General features: G+C 41.1%; 3 protein-coding genes across 4 annotated transcripts in view; 2 read left to right on the top strand and 1 right to left on the bottom strand.

Annotated features, from left to right (window-relative positions):
• Nucleotides 1-509: 509 nt before the first annotated feature.
• Nucleotides 510-5,242, top strand: cops4 (COP9 constitutive photomorphogenic homolog subunit 4 (Arabidopsis)). Of its 2 annotated transcripts, none has more exons than XM_079178937.1 (10): nucleotides 510-594; nucleotides 1,243-1,322; nucleotides 1,434-1,585; nucleotides 1,692-1,795; nucleotides 1,886-2,039; nucleotides 2,160-2,310; nucleotides 2,416-2,586; nucleotides 3,489-3,625; nucleotides 3,776-3,860; nucleotides 4,443-5,242. In XM_079178937.1, the coding sequence occupies exons 1-10, from the start codon at nucleotides 521-523 to the stop codon at nucleotides 4,574-4,576; spliced, it is 1,242 nt and encodes a 413-aa protein (XP_079035063.1). In that variant the 5' UTR covers nucleotides 510-520; the 3' UTR covers nucleotides 4,577-5,242. The 2 variants fall into 2 exon arrangements, with proteins under 2 accessions (XP_079035063.1, XP_079035064.1); XM_079178938.1 differs by having other exon boundaries at nucleotides 3,510-3,625; nucleotides 4,443-5,239.
• Nucleotides 5,243-6,500: 1,258 nt separating this feature from the next.
• Nucleotides 6,501-9,344, bottom strand: plac8.2 (placenta associated 8, tandem duplicate 2). Its single transcript, XM_079179525.1, has 5 exons — nucleotides 9,279-9,344; nucleotides 9,058-9,152; nucleotides 8,849-8,973; nucleotides 6,721-6,829; nucleotides 6,501-6,577 (listed from the first exon to the last, which is right to left on the bottom strand). The coding sequence occupies exons 2-4, from the start codon at nucleotides 9,140-9,142 to the stop codon at nucleotides 6,725-6,727; spliced, it is 315 nt and encodes a 104-aa protein (XP_079035651.1). The 5' UTR covers nucleotides 9,143-9,152; nucleotides 9,279-9,344; the 3' UTR covers nucleotides 6,501-6,577; nucleotides 6,721-6,724.
• Nucleotides 9,345-12,500: 3,156 nt separating this feature from the next.
• Nucleotides 12,501-15,395, top strand: part of adamts6 (ADAM metallopeptidase with thrombospondin type 1 motif, 6) — a 51,716-nt gene continuing 48,821 nt past the window's right edge. The window contains exons 1-3 of the mRNA XM_079179481.1: nucleotides 12,501-12,605; nucleotides 13,967-14,384; nucleotides 14,495-14,886. Of these exons, the coding sequence (XP_079035607.1) occupies nucleotides 14,294-14,384; nucleotides 14,495-14,886 (483 nt within the window). The 5' untranslated portion in view covers nucleotides 12,501-12,605; nucleotides 13,967-14,293. The remainder of the gene's footprint in view (nucleotides 12,606-13,966; nucleotides 14,385-14,494; nucleotides 14,887-15,395) is intronic.

The raw sequence follows: 15,395 nt of genomic DNA, 5'->3' as shown, positions 1-15,395 counted from the left end.
ACAAGTAGGCCACGCCCTCCACGTGCTACGTCACTGCTACGTCATTCTTAAAGGCGCAGCACAACTTAATCTACAATATTGTATTTTTGTTGTTGTTTAGTTTATTATATTGTATTATTTTATAGAGTTGTTGTTAATACGAATGAACTAAACCCACACATAATAGTATTCATATAAACTACACAAGTACAATTATTAAATAAATCAAAAAATAATGTTAAAAATAATGTTAAAATAGTTAATGTAAAAAAAACAAAGACTTCACTCAGCTATCATGTTATTAGAGCCCAAATCATCAACATGGAAAAGGTAATAATAATTGCCATAATAATGCACACTTGTCAGATGAACACCTGACTGATTTTGCATGTGCAGGACTTTTACGTCCGTCTCTTCTTCGTCTCTGCTGGTTGCTCGGTGTCGGTTGGAGGACCGGGGTCGCTCTGCCGGACACAGACCGGAAGTCTCGCTCCGCTCTTGGTAGAGGAAGCGGCTGTCGTTGACACTTCCACAGGCGACAATGGCGACCGATGTGAGGCAGGAGCTTGCACAGCTGATGAATTCAACCGGATCTCATAAAGATCTTGCAGCCAAGTAAGTATCGCCAATTATAACATAAACATATTACTTGGTAATAGTCGCCATATGCTTTAGAAACTCAGCGCCGCAGTAACTGTTAGTTAGCTAGCAAAGGAGCAAGCTAAGCTAACGTTAGCTACCCAGCTACATTAGCTATACATTCAGCTAGCTAGGTACACTTTAAATGTTTGTAGCTCTCTGTCAAAGCACTTTATTTTACAGATTCTCATTTAACTTATAACACCACGTTCAAGCGACATAAAAGCGGCGAGTGTAACACTGACGTTACTTGTATATGTAATCATATTAGCATCCAGCAGCTACTGTTTACTAGCTACACAGTTAGCTAGTGCTGGGCACAGCTTAGCTTTAAAAGAGTATAAGCTTTAAAAGCTGCACAGGCTTAAATTTGAGAGGAAATGTACAAATGCTCCAAACTTCTGCTTCACAGAATCGTTTGTTCTTTAAATGTCCCTTTTTATTTTATGTTAATAACAGACCAAATTATGAGCACTAAATAATGTACTTTTAAGCATATATTATTTAGACTGTGTGTTTATATATCACATTTTTACAATCTGTCTGTTAAATATCTATTTATCAGTTGCATTGACCTCTAAACAAACAGTGTTGTAGTTTCTAACCTGTAAAAATCTTTTCTAGATATCGACAAATTTTGGAGAAGGCCATTCAGTTTACAGATGCAGAGCAGCTGGAGTCCTTGAAGGCCTTTGTTGAAGCAAGTATGCAGAGCCAGTTTTCTTTTACGTCAACACCATTTCTCTACAAGCTTAGCAGTACTGCTAACAGGATATCTTACCTCATTATTTCTATCTTTTTCTTTTCTTTTACAGTGGTCAATGAAAATGTCAGTCTTGTCATCTCGAGACAGCTGCTCACGGATTTCTGCACACATCTGCCCAACCTGCCCGACGCCACAGCTAAGGCAGTGTACCACTTCACCTTGGAGAAGATTCAGCCCAGAGTCATCTCCTTCGAGGAACAGGTAAATGCACTTACGCTCTCTTGTAACTCTACCGGGAATTTCATAAATTAAACATCCGTATTCTTATTGAAATGCATAATTAAATGATGTTCTTACACGTCCTCAGGTAGCCTCAATCAGACAGCACTTAGCAACCATTTATGAAAAGGAGGGCGACTGGAGGAATGCTGCCCAGGTTTTAGTTGGTATTCCTCTGGAAACGGGACAGAAGTAAGTCAGCTTCTAGCAGATTTATTGTGATAACTTTAATGTTTGTGAGATGTCCAGGTCTTTAAATACCTTTTTTATTTCCTCCCTTAGGCAATACAATGTTGACTATAAGTTGGATACGTACCTGAAAATCGCCCGTCTCTACTTAGAGGATGATGATCCAGTGCAGGCGGAGGCTTACATCAACAGAGCCTCGTTGCTTCAGAATGAGTCCTCTAATGAACAGCTGCAGATCCACTATAAGGTACACCGGTTGTGTCTGCATTACTGTCACTTAGTGCTTAAATTAAACCTTGTAGGGACTTTGCAGTAAACCGTGACTGTAGTTGCTTGGATCAGTGTTTCATGCCGTTTTACTTCTTAGGTGTGCTATGCCAGAGTCCTCGACTTCAGGAGGAAGTTCATTGAAGCTGCACAAAGATACAACGAGCTGTCTTATAAGTCGATTGTCCATGAGACCGAACGTCTGGAGGCTCTAAAACATGCCCTAAACTGCACCATACTGGCTTCTGCAGGTACCACCAAGACTAATGTGCTTAGGTTAACATGTTTCACAGACTATCTAAATTACGAACTTTGTGTCTGGTACCAGATATATTAAATGTTCTTCTTTCTTTTAGGCCAGCAGCGGTCCCGTATGTTGGCCACTCTCTTTAAGGATGAGCGCTGTCAGCAGCTGGCCGCCTACGGCATTCTGGAGAAGATGTACCTGGACCGAATCATCAGAGGAAACCAGCTGCAGGAGTTTGCTGCCATGCTGATGCCTCACCAGAAAGCCACCACAGCGGATGGTGAGAGGAGATGTTTAGCTTTACAACATCTGTTCTTTCAACTGATAGCTGTTATATTTATATGCATTACTTTTTAGTGCCATCCAGTGTGCTGTGTCTAGAAAAACTACAGTACTTCACTGTATTTAACCACATGATGGTGGATGTTTTATGCTGTTTAGCTCGTCGTAGAAGCATATATACTGTCAGTGAATGTTGCAGCTAGGTGCACAGATTGAGCTTTTAGAAGCTAAATGTTTGTCGTGTTTTATTATTTAAATGCTGAGGATGAAGTATTGTGACACTTATTTTACTGACTTAAGTCCACGTCAGATGGTTCATCTTGTGAGTTGTGTTGGCAGCAGACACTAATGTCAAGCCCTTCAAAACAACAGCACCTGTTTTTCATTAAAAACCCACCGTGCACCTGTGAGAACACGTGTCCGCCTGTAGGGTGCAGTCTGGGGCTGAGCAGAGGGCTGGAAACAGTTGTGCTGTTTTTGCTAATCTGAGATGGAAACACCAACATACAGGCTATTCTGGAAACCAACAGAAAAACTCAAAGATAGAAGAGCAAGAGCTCATCAGATGTGCTGTAGTAATTAATTACATGTGCTGTTGGTACGGCTTTTCTCTTTTAAGTCTATATTTATTTCATTTTGTCGAATTGGCAACATTAAAAGCATGCAGAATGAGTTATTAGCCGTCTCTGTTTGCAATGTTCTCGTCGCTGTACACACAACTATCACTGCATTACTTTGATACTGAAGAAAACTTCAAATGTGTTTATTATCAGGCAAGTTATTAAGATGTGTTTTCCTTTGATGTCTGCTTAGCTTTATGGACATCAGAGACAATGATATCGTGGTTGACTGTAAATCATGCTGAATGATATCAACGCATGTTTCAATGTGACCCCTCAGCTTGTGAGGTTTTTCTTACAGGCTCCAGTATCCTCGACAGAGCTGTGATCGAACACAACCTCCTGTCCGCTAGCAAACTCTACAACAACATCACGTTTGAAGAACTAGGAGCACTTTTAGAAATCCCCCCAGCAAAGGTGGGACGTCACTACGATGCATATCTTTTGCGTTACTCTTGTTTTTAGTCTTTTGTTAAATATCCTTTTTACTTGACAAATATAATTTGTGTAGCTGTTTATTTTCCATAACTTGTCCTGAGATGTTTTGCTCGCTTTGTTCGTCTTCAGGCCGAGAAAATAGCGTCTCAGATGATCACCGAAGGACGCATGAACGGCTTCATCGACCAGATCGACAGCATCGTACACTTTGAGAGTGAGTCCGCCGCCGCCGTGTTCTCACACTTCTGAGAGGGAACTTCCCCGTTTGTTTGTGCACCAAAGTCCAGTATTCTGTTATTGGAAGTGAGAGTTTTAATTAAGTTCAACAGGAACGTAAACATAATATTGTACGGCTGTACCGAATATCTTTTAACATTTAAAGCTTTGATTGTATTCAAATACAACTTCAAATCACCGCCTTTAAAAAAAGGCCTCAGAGTGAATGATTTGGTCTTTTTAAAAATACAATCAGCTTTCTTTAATGAATCAACATAGATACTAGTAGGTGCTACTGAGGAGCTAAGATGGTAAGAAGGTAACAAAGAGGAAAGCAAATATAAGACCTTAAACCTGAACGTGTTGTCTATCCGCTGGATACAGACAATAGGCCGCACCTTGAAAGATCATTGGAGAATTACATTAATATTAATACCAGTTGTCTGTGTCCAGTGAGGTGCAGCCTCTTCACACAGGACTGAAGCTCCTTCCCTGCTTTTAAACGTGTACATTTGTTGTTAAAACGTCATGAAATCCAAAGTATTTGATCCCTTTTTATTTCTTCTTTTACCCCCGGCAGCCCGTGAAGCCCTCCCTACCTGGGACAAACAGATCCAGTCTCTGTGTTTCCAGGTCAACAACCTCCTAGAAAAGATCCGTTCGGCCGCTCCGGAGTGGGCCGCTCAGGCTATGGAAACCCAGATGACCCAGTAAACCCGCCCCCCCCCCAACAAAACCCCCTCCACTGATCCCTCCCGTCTCAAAGTGTTGTCTTCCTGTTCAGAAACGTCACCGCTTGAGTCCCCGTTATGGCCTCTGGTATCCCCGTCACTTGTTTGGATTTTCATAAAAGTCTTTATTTCCTTTTGTCCACAGGGAAACGAGTTCAGTGCTTCTCAACATGTCAGATCTGTGTAACGTTTCGGTGACCTCACATTATTTACTTGGCATGTTGAAAGTTTGGATGTGATTATTCAGATAGTTGACGTGTTATTAGGTCGAGAAGAAGGGAGAGTTTAGCTTTTGCGTTCCAACACGGTCTCCTGATTTTAAACGTAACATGATGACGCAGCAATATCTGTCAAGTGGGTCTCCGTCATGTGCAAACATTCTCGGTCCACTCGTATGAAATTCTGAATTAAATTCAAAAGCAGAGAGAAATCGTTCAGCGTCTCCGTCGAGTCATTTTAGTTCATTTTCTACTTTAGGAGAAAGTCATTCAAATGTTTTACCATTTTAATCAACATTCAGAAGCTGCAAAATCATTGACTTCAACTGTGTTAAATGTGACATAGAAAAAATAAGTTTGGGGAAATAATCAAATTAATGAAAATAAATAAATGGAAGGGAAAAAGTAGATAAAAATTATTACAAATGTAAATAAATAAAGAAGAAATATCAATCTGTCACATGCTATCAATAATAATGCCTACATTCCTTTTTTTTATATTTCTGGTATATTATTTATTCATCATGCTTAAGTCATGTGATGTTCATCTGAACTCGTTCTGGTGGTTTGAGAAGCTCAAATAGAAATATACTAAACTAGATCAGTTAGAAGACATGAGGTGAACTTCAAACACATCGTCCTTTGTGTCTTAACTGGAAAAGCAAAGTTGTAACTGATTAATTATTTATGGCTCCATTTCTATTAAGTGTGGCAGCGAGCTGTATAGGTTATCGTTAGATTAGATATATACTTAAGTATGGAAAATGCACAATATATACAATATAATAAAATAACAGAGCAGGACCTATTCAATTTAAGAAAATAAAGAAAGAACATGAGTCATGAAAGTGGCACAACTAAATGGAATGCAGCCATAGTTCATGTTCTGAGATGCACCAAATATCTGCTGTGAGAAAAATCTGTTTCTTCATTACGAAGTCAAACGTAGTTTATTTCTCCCAACTCAGAACCGCGTCCCCCCCCCCGTGTCAACTTTAAGAGGATTTGTTAGTTGCTAAATTCATTGTTTGTAAACTAAAATAGATTTTATTTAAATTATAATCAAATATCAATAATTCCAGCTTTCTTCAAGCTAGATGTCAACTCAAACTATTTTTGGGCTGAAGATGAGAAAAGACTTTATTTAGGCACAGTGGTGCGTTGAGCTAACGTGCTAACATGCTGCTAGAATGGTTGTTAGCATGCAACATTTTTTAATTAGCACCAAACACTAACCGCTGAGGCTGATGGGAATGTTGTTAGTTTCAGTTAGTTTTTCATAAATCAAAGTGTTGGACAAATATTAATTTGGGCTAAAGATGGATGAATATCTGGCCCAATGTTGTGCCAATCCGTCGGATAGATGTTGAAGTAAAAAGAAAAACTAACACCAGGTTTAATCTACTAGATGCTGGTGTGAAGTAAAAAACAAGGGACAACCTCCACTGATTCAAGTTAAGTTTATTTTTTATTTCATGAACCTTTAAACTCATTTAACCCTCATCCTGTCAGCTGTTGTTCAGATAAACTTGATCATATAACCGAAGCAGTAAATCATCACGCTGTTCTCCACTCAGGGAGTGTCCCATCAGACTAATGTTTAACTGAATGTCATTTACCTCAAAAGGATTAGAGTGGACAGCCAATTTATGGCACCGTTAACGGAAAAAAAAATCACACAGAACAACATTTTATAAACATGTTTATTAGAGAGAGAATGGGCCGAATGAACAAAGGCTTCAATGAGAACAGCATCTCGACGGCATCTAGAAGGAATAAAGTAGACACGGGATTTAAAAGAAAATAATGTCAGCAGCTCCGTTAACATATGACGCTGTATATATACATATATATATATATATATGTATACATATATATATATATGTGTATATATGAGGTATTTTCTTACCCAATCAGAAAATGTTTTGCTCCTTCCTGCGGTCGATGTCTCTCTTCAGCTGGCAGGTGGAGCAGACCGGACAGCACCAGGCCATCATGAAGTCATTGCACAGTGACCCCTGGAAGCACAAGTATGAGCATGAACTTCTATTGGATGTGAGGCATCTCGTGCGCATATTTGTGTATTTATTAGCACATGTTATACACGTTCGTAGAAAGAGTTTAGAAGCCGAAACGGCTCGTGAAGAAACCTCTATTAGATATCAACAGTCATATTAAAAAAAAAAAAGTATAAAAAGATTAGATAATTCATGAAATTTTCAATTCTTAGCAGTAAGAAAAAAACTGCTCAAATATATACATAGAAGCTGATGTATAGAAGTTTACATGCATTACTCCAAAGAAGTGTTTAAATCTTTGCTAATTAAAGTTGTTTTCAGATGTTTCTCTTCAGGAGGAAGTTGAACCAGTTCGAGAGCATCAAAGTCTGTACGAGTCTCTCAATATATGAGCTTCACAGTACATAGTTTAAGTTTGGGACATTTATAAAACTAGATGAAGCTTCATAAATTCTTTCTTTTTTTTTCTGTCTATTTTTTTTATTTTACAGCTGTGGTTCTCAACCTTGGAGGTCAGGGCCCCCAAAAAGAGACGTGCGATGAATCTAATTGGTCGCAAGATGTTTACTGGTTTAGGGAACAAGAGGAACTCTGTGAGGCCTCACTTTTACACAACGACGGTTCGAGCTAAATGCTAACATCAACATGCAAATCCATCCAATCCATGGAGCTAAACATTCTGCCTTTCCTTTACTCCGCAGTTTAAAGTTCCAGTGTGTGGGATTGGGCGACATCTAGTGGTGAGATTGCAGATTGCAACCAGCTGAAACTTCTCTGTGCCGGGCGTGAAAACACGAATGTTTGGTTTGTCTGTTCTGGGCTACCGTAGAAACATGGCGGCCGGCTCCGTTTGTAGACATAAACGGCTCATTCTAAGGTAACGAAAACACAACTGTTACTATTTTTAAGCTGGTTATACACTTAAGGAAACGTACTTATTAATATCATACTTAAATGCCCCCTAAATGCCACACTGGCCCTTTAATACCGTGTCACTGTTCTTCTTCAGGCCTCTAAAAACGTTCCAAATGTAACCGTCTCTAAAAGACTCGGAAGTACAATGTTGTGATAATTTTATTACTCTGGTTTAATCTTTAACAGCATTGTTAAAGATTAAACCTTTACGACCTTTTGTGGCTTATAAAATAATAATAAAAGAGCAGGTGTGGCTCCCTGTGACGTTTCCCAGAAAAAGAGGGATTTACCTTCATTTAATAAATGACAAGGAAATCTGTGGAATGATCCAATATTACACACAAAAGCAAAGATTAGAGAAATGTTTGTGTATTAGACGCTTTATTTGCTCTCCCGTTAATCATCTCAGGACCCCTCAGATGTATCTGGGGACCCTTTGGAGGAGCTTGACCCTAAAGTACCTTTCAGTATATAAAGTAGTTCAAACTTGCTCCATCTGCAGAGTCCATGTATCTGAGTATTTATACTTCTGATACATTATGCTGATTTTGAATGAATTTTGCTTTTGAACATTGTCATAATAGTACTTTTACATCAGTGAAGGAGTACTTCCTCCACCACAGCATGTGACGCGGGATCACAAGCAGAAGCAACTTTTACAGCTTTATTCAGAAGGACAAAAACACGATTCCTATTCCCTCTAGTATACCTGTACAAGTATTACAACCACAACTAACTGTAGTACTATAATAGTACAACGTGTTACGATAAGATCATTTATCCTAAAGGAAGTTATTGTCCCCGAGACTGATCAAAGATTACAACAGAAGAATAAGACAAACACAATAGAGTAAAAATATAAATATAGATAATAAACAAATAATACATAATATAGAATATAGAATAAATAAATCATATATTGTATAAAAAGTACTACTTACACTGGTGCAACATATAATAGCAATACGAGTAAGATACATTTAATTAAAATAAACTAAAATAGATAACTAGACAACAATATAAGAGTAAAAAAATAAATACTAACACCAGTGGCTTATAAAAAATAAAATGTGATAATCTGTCTAAACGGACGGTCAGACTCACGTTGATGTTGTATTTGGTCCTGTAGACGCTGCGGATCGTCATGCCCATGCCACACAGGCAGCACTCGTCCATGGCGCTGGCGATGGAGCAGCCGAGACACGCGTAGCAGAACAGACCGTAGCAGCCTGTATTCAAAACAATACATTAACACGTCAAACGTCTTCACTGCGTGTGCATATTTTTGATGGAGTCAGGAAGGAAGCGCTCACAAGTTCCACAGTCGTCACAGAAGTCACACATGCCGGTCTGGAACTCAGAGGGCGCGTAGCGGCCCGGTTGGTTGGTCACAGCCATGATTGGGGATCTGCAGGTTAAAAACAGTTTTCTCTCATTACTTCTGTGTGTTCCCCTGCAGAGATGACAACACGTTACACCTCTTCAACATGCAAACGACAGGCAGCGAAGGAGTTCACTGGGAGGTGAATCTTACCGGACGGTTGAGGCTCTTGGAGGACAGATGGAGAGCGGAGGCAGCGTTGGAGTCTTTATAGGAGACCGATGTGGTGACAGGCTTTATCACCGTTTTTATTGTGCGGAGACATTCCCAGCAGAGAGGTCACTGTAAACACACCCTCACCGCAACACTACAATAAACCTCAACAGAGAACACACATCAGGTTTCACTTCATCATTGTAGAGGCAAATGGATCATTTCAATTAGAAATAAAAGTAGTTTATTAAACTCCAACCTCCAATTATATTTATACCAATAGCGTCTTACGTGATATTAATGGTGTGTTTCAAATGATTTGTGCGTCAAATTTATGATCAGATTAATTAAAAACCCTGTAAGGGTTTTATTATTTATGAACAGCGGCCGGATCAAAGGTCTGATAACAATTATCAACACATTCAGAGCGTCAAAGAGTTGTATTTCTCTCATAGTGCAGCTTTTCACCCAGAGACCTTTAAATATATGCTAAACTGTGTAGAATGAAATACTATTAGAAATACACATTTAACAATATTTTGTCGCCTGTATCGCAGAAATCTGCAACAACAAAGACGTTTTTCAACTTTTCTTTTGCTCTTTTCTGCTCATTTATTTCTGAGTAAATCCACTTCATCCACATGAACAAAGGCAGTGGTGGAAAGTAACTAAATACATTTACTCAAGTCCTGAACTTAAGTACACTTTTTAAGTACTTGTGTATTCAAATATTATGCCAATTTGTAGTTGTACTCCTCCACATTTCAGAGGTAAATATCGTACTTTTTACTCATTTATGGTTACTTCACCAATAATGATAGGAATCTTTGTTATACAGCAAATTAAAGCACCTAATTTATATAAAATAGCTTAAATCATCAACATTAAAATGCTGCTTACACATTATTATTAGATGGTATAATCTATAACAATATAACCCCAACTTCTCCTCCAGAATGAGTACTTTTCCTTTTACGCTCTTAAGTAACTTTTGCTAATAATACTTATTAGTATTTTTACATAGTGGTGTTCCTCACACTCCCTCTACTAGCAAACAAAGGTGGGCAGTCACACACCTTTATATTGCACTTATCTCGGGGTTATAAAGGTGTAATAAAGGTGTAAATTATATGCCTGACGCACCTTGTCCCAATTCAAAACAGTATTACGACTAATCTGAAGTGAAATCGCCCTTAAAGAACAAAGTGCACTCCTCTAAGAGGTTAAACACATTTGGGTGATTATAAGAGGCTGTATTTCTTGTAGAAATCATTTAAATACACTTATTAATATTGATGGTTTTTAATCCCTGCGATGCCGCTTTCAGACACACGGCGGCGCTGCTTCCCACAAACCAGCCGACAGCTACTGAGGCTGTGCAGGAGAGCTGGTAATGACAACCTGACTGTAATGATAGAGGCTCCTACATAATGAGCAGCTGCAACTGAAACTCAGGAATAGGCATGATTTTCAATTTCCTACAGGCTAAAGATAGACGAGAGGCTAAATTACACCAAAGTACACGGGGCTGCCTTCCACAGCAGACCCCGGACACAGCAGATCCAACGAGTCAGACGGCTTTAAACCCAAATACGTGAATGTACTCTAAAGAACCTGGAACTAAATGTCTTTGATTTGTGTCACAGAGTTAAAGTTAAAACCTTCTTCAAACAAATGTCACAATATGTTCTTTTGTTCCTTCTGCTGCATGAAATCACATCTTCTGTAGGAGTGATACCTGCAGCGAGTGGAGTTATACTTCTGTGCATACTTCCATTTATACTGTTTACTTTTCAAAAATATGAACCTAAAAGTTGTTCAGATGAGCTCTTTATCGACCAACTGCAACATTAAAGTATACTTCCTACACTTACGAGGTACTTTTACTTTTCATAACTTAAGTATTTATTGTTCACTGGTGGAAGAAGTACTCCGATCCTTTACTTAAGAGAAAGTATAAATACAGCAAAATACTACAAATAAAGGACTTGCATTCAAACTGATACTTTTTGAAGTAAACGTACAAACTACTATAATCTGAATGTATTTGTATCAAGAGTAAAAGTACTCCTTTTTGAATGATTATTCATATGTATGACATTAACACTAGCTGCTCCAGGTGGAGCTACTTTGAACTACTTTATAAACAACTAAAACAGTAAAATGCTACTTTTAATACCTTTAAGTACATTTAGCTTATAACACTTTTCAGTACCAGACTTTTCCGTATTATTTACTTCTTATTTTCACATGTAATGATACTTTTACTGAAGTAAAAGATCTGAATAGTTCGTCCGCTGATGTCTTTTTAATGTAAAATATTAATCTGGAGCTGTAAAATAAATGTAGTGGAGTAAAAAAGTACAATATTTTCCCTCAGTATAAAGTATAAAGTAGCAGAAAATGTAAACGCAGGACTTTGATAAACATTCTGCCCCATAAATACATCGGTTCACCTTAAAATAAACTGTTTATACAAAGTGGTGGTGCTGCTTTCAACTCAGGTAGATGACGTGAAGGTCGAACCACCTCCACTTTCCTTTATTAGTGCTGCGCTGTGTGTTATTCCAGCACAGCTGATGGCAGAGAGGCACATCTGCACTGACGTCACCCCCCCCCCCCCCCCCCCCCCCCCCCCACACACACACACACACACCCTCCACCCGCCCCCCCCCCCCCCTCCTGAAAAAGAAAAAAAGAAAGCTGCCAATCTGCAGCTTGTCCTGAGACACAAACCCGGTCTCTGCAATGTAGTGAGGAGGAGCAGCTCCGAGACAACTTCTGCTGGTTGTTTGCATGCTCTCTCTCTCTCTCTCTCTCTCTCTCTCTCTCGCTTTGTCTCCCCCCCCCCCCCCCTCCCTCCCTGAAAGCAGTAGTTGCTGTGTGTCGGTCTCCTCGGACACCCGCTGCAACCTCAACTCACTTTTTTTTTAAGCCGCTCCTGAGCCGCCGAGAGGAACGCAAAGATTATAAAGACGACTGAGGGCAGAGACCTCCTTCTGCTGGAGGGAAACCCAAACACTTCTGTTTGCGTGTGTGTGCGCGCGTGCGTGTGTGTGTGTGTGTGACAGTGTCTGTGTGAGAAAAGGGGGGGTGGGGGGGAGACAGTCAGGATGGCAGAGTCCAAAAGGAGATGAAAGGAGGAGAGCAGCAGCGGAACTTCAGAGCTGCAGAAGCCTTTTTTGTCTCACTCTCTCTCACTCTCTCTCTCTTTCTCTCTCCCCCCCTCTCTCTCTCTCTCTCTCCCTCCCTCTCTCTCTCTCTCTCTCTCTCCCCCTCTCTCTCCCCCCACAGTTGGACCCGGAGCTGACGATGAAGATGAGCGTGGTAACTATCTTGTTAACACTCCGCGTCCGGTGAAAGCGGCACGATATCTGTCGGCTCCGTTTGTGTCGGAGCAGATTCCCGTGTGAGCATTTTACATCCTCCCAGAGGATCAGACTGTTTACAAAGAGGCGCTTTTTGCACGAGGAGTTTTTTATATACATATGGGGGAGTTTGCGTGGAAAAGTTGCACTTTTAGGGAACATTTACGCACTGGATCCACGTGTAGCAGCGCTGCAGCTCCACATCTGCAGCTCCAAATAACTACCGAAACCTTTTGACGCTTTTTCTTTTGTTGGTAACTTTTTTTTTTCTGCAGCATGTCAGGTGGTTTATTTAGATTTTTGTTCAGACTCTCCTTGAGGGGTTGTGTGTTTGAGGTACCGGTGTAATAATGCACGCGGGCCGGCTGCCAACTGTCTGGGTCAGAGTGGCCAAGTAAGTAGCGCTGTCTGTGTGGAGGGCTGCAGCCAGAAGAAAGCGCGCACACACACATGCACACACATGCACACACACGCACGCACACACACACACGCGCACAAAGCTTGTCATCCTTGTGTTTGGAGCCAGCTTTCATTGGACGTCGTTCGTTCCTCTCACCTGGACCGCGCTGACGTTTGTTTATAAGTCGTCTCGTTTGCACGCGCGTCAGTGAGTAAAAAAAGAAAACTCACAACGTGCACGACAATGATATCACCGGTGGACTTTGTGGTTATTACGGTTCAATCCCGCTGTGTTAGACTCGCCGGTCGTTAAACTGTCAGATGCATGTTGAATTAATAAGTGCACGTGGCGAAAAATGTGTCTAAAATCAGAGTTGTTCCTGGTAACTTGAAGTTAAACGATGTGTTTGAGCGAGAGCCAAGAAACCAACAAGAACAAACTACAAACGTTCATTATTAGATGTTTAACTTTGTATGTTCAGTTAATTAAGTCTGCCAGGATTCGTCACTGAGAGAAAATCAATCGATTAATCGTTTCAGTCCAACTTTCTGGCTCCAGCTTCATAAGTGTGAAGATATGCTGCTTGTTGCTGGTTTATTTCATTTTGAAGTGAATATCTTTGTGTTTTTGTGACTGTTGGTCAGATAAAAGAAGCTTTAATCCAAAGTCAAAATATATTCCATTTAAAATGAGATAAACCGGCAACAAGCAGCGTATCGGCACATTCGTGAAGCTGGGAAGCAAATGTTGAGAATTTTCTGCTGAAAGAAAACGACTAAAATGATCAATCCGTTTATAAGAATGGTTGCAGATGAATTAATTGACTGATTGTTTCAGCTGTGGGACAATCAACGATCTGATGAAGCGCTGATCCCAGTAAATGACGGATCACTTGACTCTCTGATTGATTTCCTTCACAGGAATGCAGGTGGATCGGTCCAGACAAGCTTCCAATATAGAGCTTCCCGTTTTGGAGTCACACCTGAGAGCGACTGTGTGTGTCTGATGGATTACGGTGTTTTCTGCGAGCTGCTGACATGAACCCAGAGGCCAGTGAGACGCGGAGGCGCTCGCCATCGGGAGGAATCTGAGGACCCCTGGATGAGCCCGCGAGCACCACGAGAGCATTCAAGTGAAGGACACGAACCATGGACTTGTTATGGTGTGGCACCGGACCCATCGTGTGCTCCTAACCCGTTTGTAGCGCCCTCTACCCTCCACCCCATGTCACACCTCTCCGCCGAACTATGGAAATTTTGTGGAAGACGCTGACTTGGACACTGAGCCTGGTGGTGATGGCTGCTTCTGAATTTCAAAGACTTTCACACAACTCTCAAGGTATGACGTGGCACGGGACGACGGGTAGATCTTTTTTTATGTATTGCATGCTCATCATCACACTCTTCTCTCTCCTCTTCTTCTTCTTCTTCTTCTTCTCCTGTAAAAAGAGGAGTTCCTGTCCTACCTGCAGCACTACCAGGTGACTGTCCCGGTGCGGGTGGACGAGAGCGGAGAGTTCCTGAGCTACACTGTGAAGCACCACCGGCCGGGCCGGCGGAGACGCGGCGCGGCGGACCCCGCCATGGGGCAGCTGCCCGCTTTGGACCCGGACCCCCAGCCGCACACCCGGCTGTTCTACAGGCTGTCGGCCTACGGGAAGCACTTTCACCTAAACCTGACACTCAACCCCCACCTGGTGTCGAAACATTTCACAGTGGAGTATTGGGGACGGGAAGGCCTGGAGTGGCGGCACAACATGGTCGATAACTGTCACTATGTTGGATTCTTGCAAAATCAGCACAGCACGACCAGAGTGGCGCTCAGCAACTGCAAAGGCCTGGTGAGCTAAAACAACACTTTATTTTCTCTCTTAACTTTAAACTTTGAGCCACAAAACGTTCACGCCGCCGACCTCAAACAAAGCCCCGATACTATTGCCAGAGACCTAATGTATAAAGCGAGCTTGTGCTGCTCTCATGGTAGCCAATCTTTCAGACGCAGCGCCAGAGGATTAGACCGTTGTAGTTTGCTCAGCAGAATCTTGGCGTCCTCCCACTCGACACGCTGAGTCTCTGCAGGCAGTGAGCGGCGAGGTGATGCTCGCGGAGGAAGAGCATGTTAGTGAAGAGCGTTTGAATATCACGCTTTATCCTCACATGTTAAGAGCCTCAGCGGTTGAGATTTGTTAAATAATCATAGATATTACTTCCTGAGCAGCACCAACAAGGCATCAAATTATCCAGTCTGAGCTTTTAGTCCTCGGCCTTCTATCCACAGACTGTGTGACTGTTTAGCTTCTCTCTACTAATCAAGTCATTGGAAGACGTTTTAATAGCTGTTATGCTTCAG

Source organism: Pholis gunnellus (assembly GCF_910591455.1).
Source record: "Pholis gunnellus genome assembly, chromosome: 18".
Taxonomy (NCBI): domain Eukaryota; kingdom Metazoa; phylum Chordata; class Actinopteri; order Perciformes; family Pholidae; genus Pholis; species Pholis gunnellus.
Note: the sequence above shows the minus strand (reverse complement) of the source record. Positions and strands in the feature narration are given on the sequence as shown.

Bases quoted from the DNA above. Each gene is read 5' to 3' on its own strand.
- cops4 (XM_079178937.1), top strand. From the start codon at position 521: ATGGCGACCGATGTGAGGCAGGAGCTTGCACAGCTGATGAATTCAACC. The intron at 595-1,242 runs GTAAGTATCGCC...AATCTTTTCTAG, and splicing joins CATAAAGATCTTGCAGCCAA to ATATCGACAAATTTTGGAGA. The intron at 1,586-1,691 runs GTAAATGCACTT...ACACGTCCTCAG, and splicing joins TCATCTCCTTCGAGGAACAG to GTAGCCTCAATCAGACAGCA.
- plac8.2 (XM_079179525.1), bottom strand. From the start codon at position 9,142: ATGGCTGTGACCAACCAACCGGGCCGCTACGCGCCCTCTGAGTTCCAG. The intron at 8,974-9,057 runs GTGAGCGCTTCC...TTTTGAATACAG, and splicing joins CTGTGACGACTGTGGAACTT to GCTGCTACGGTCTGTTCTGC. The intron at 6,830-8,848 runs GTGAGTCTGACC...TTGTGCTTCCAG, and splicing joins GGACCAAATACAACATCAAC to GGGTCACTGTGCAATGACTT.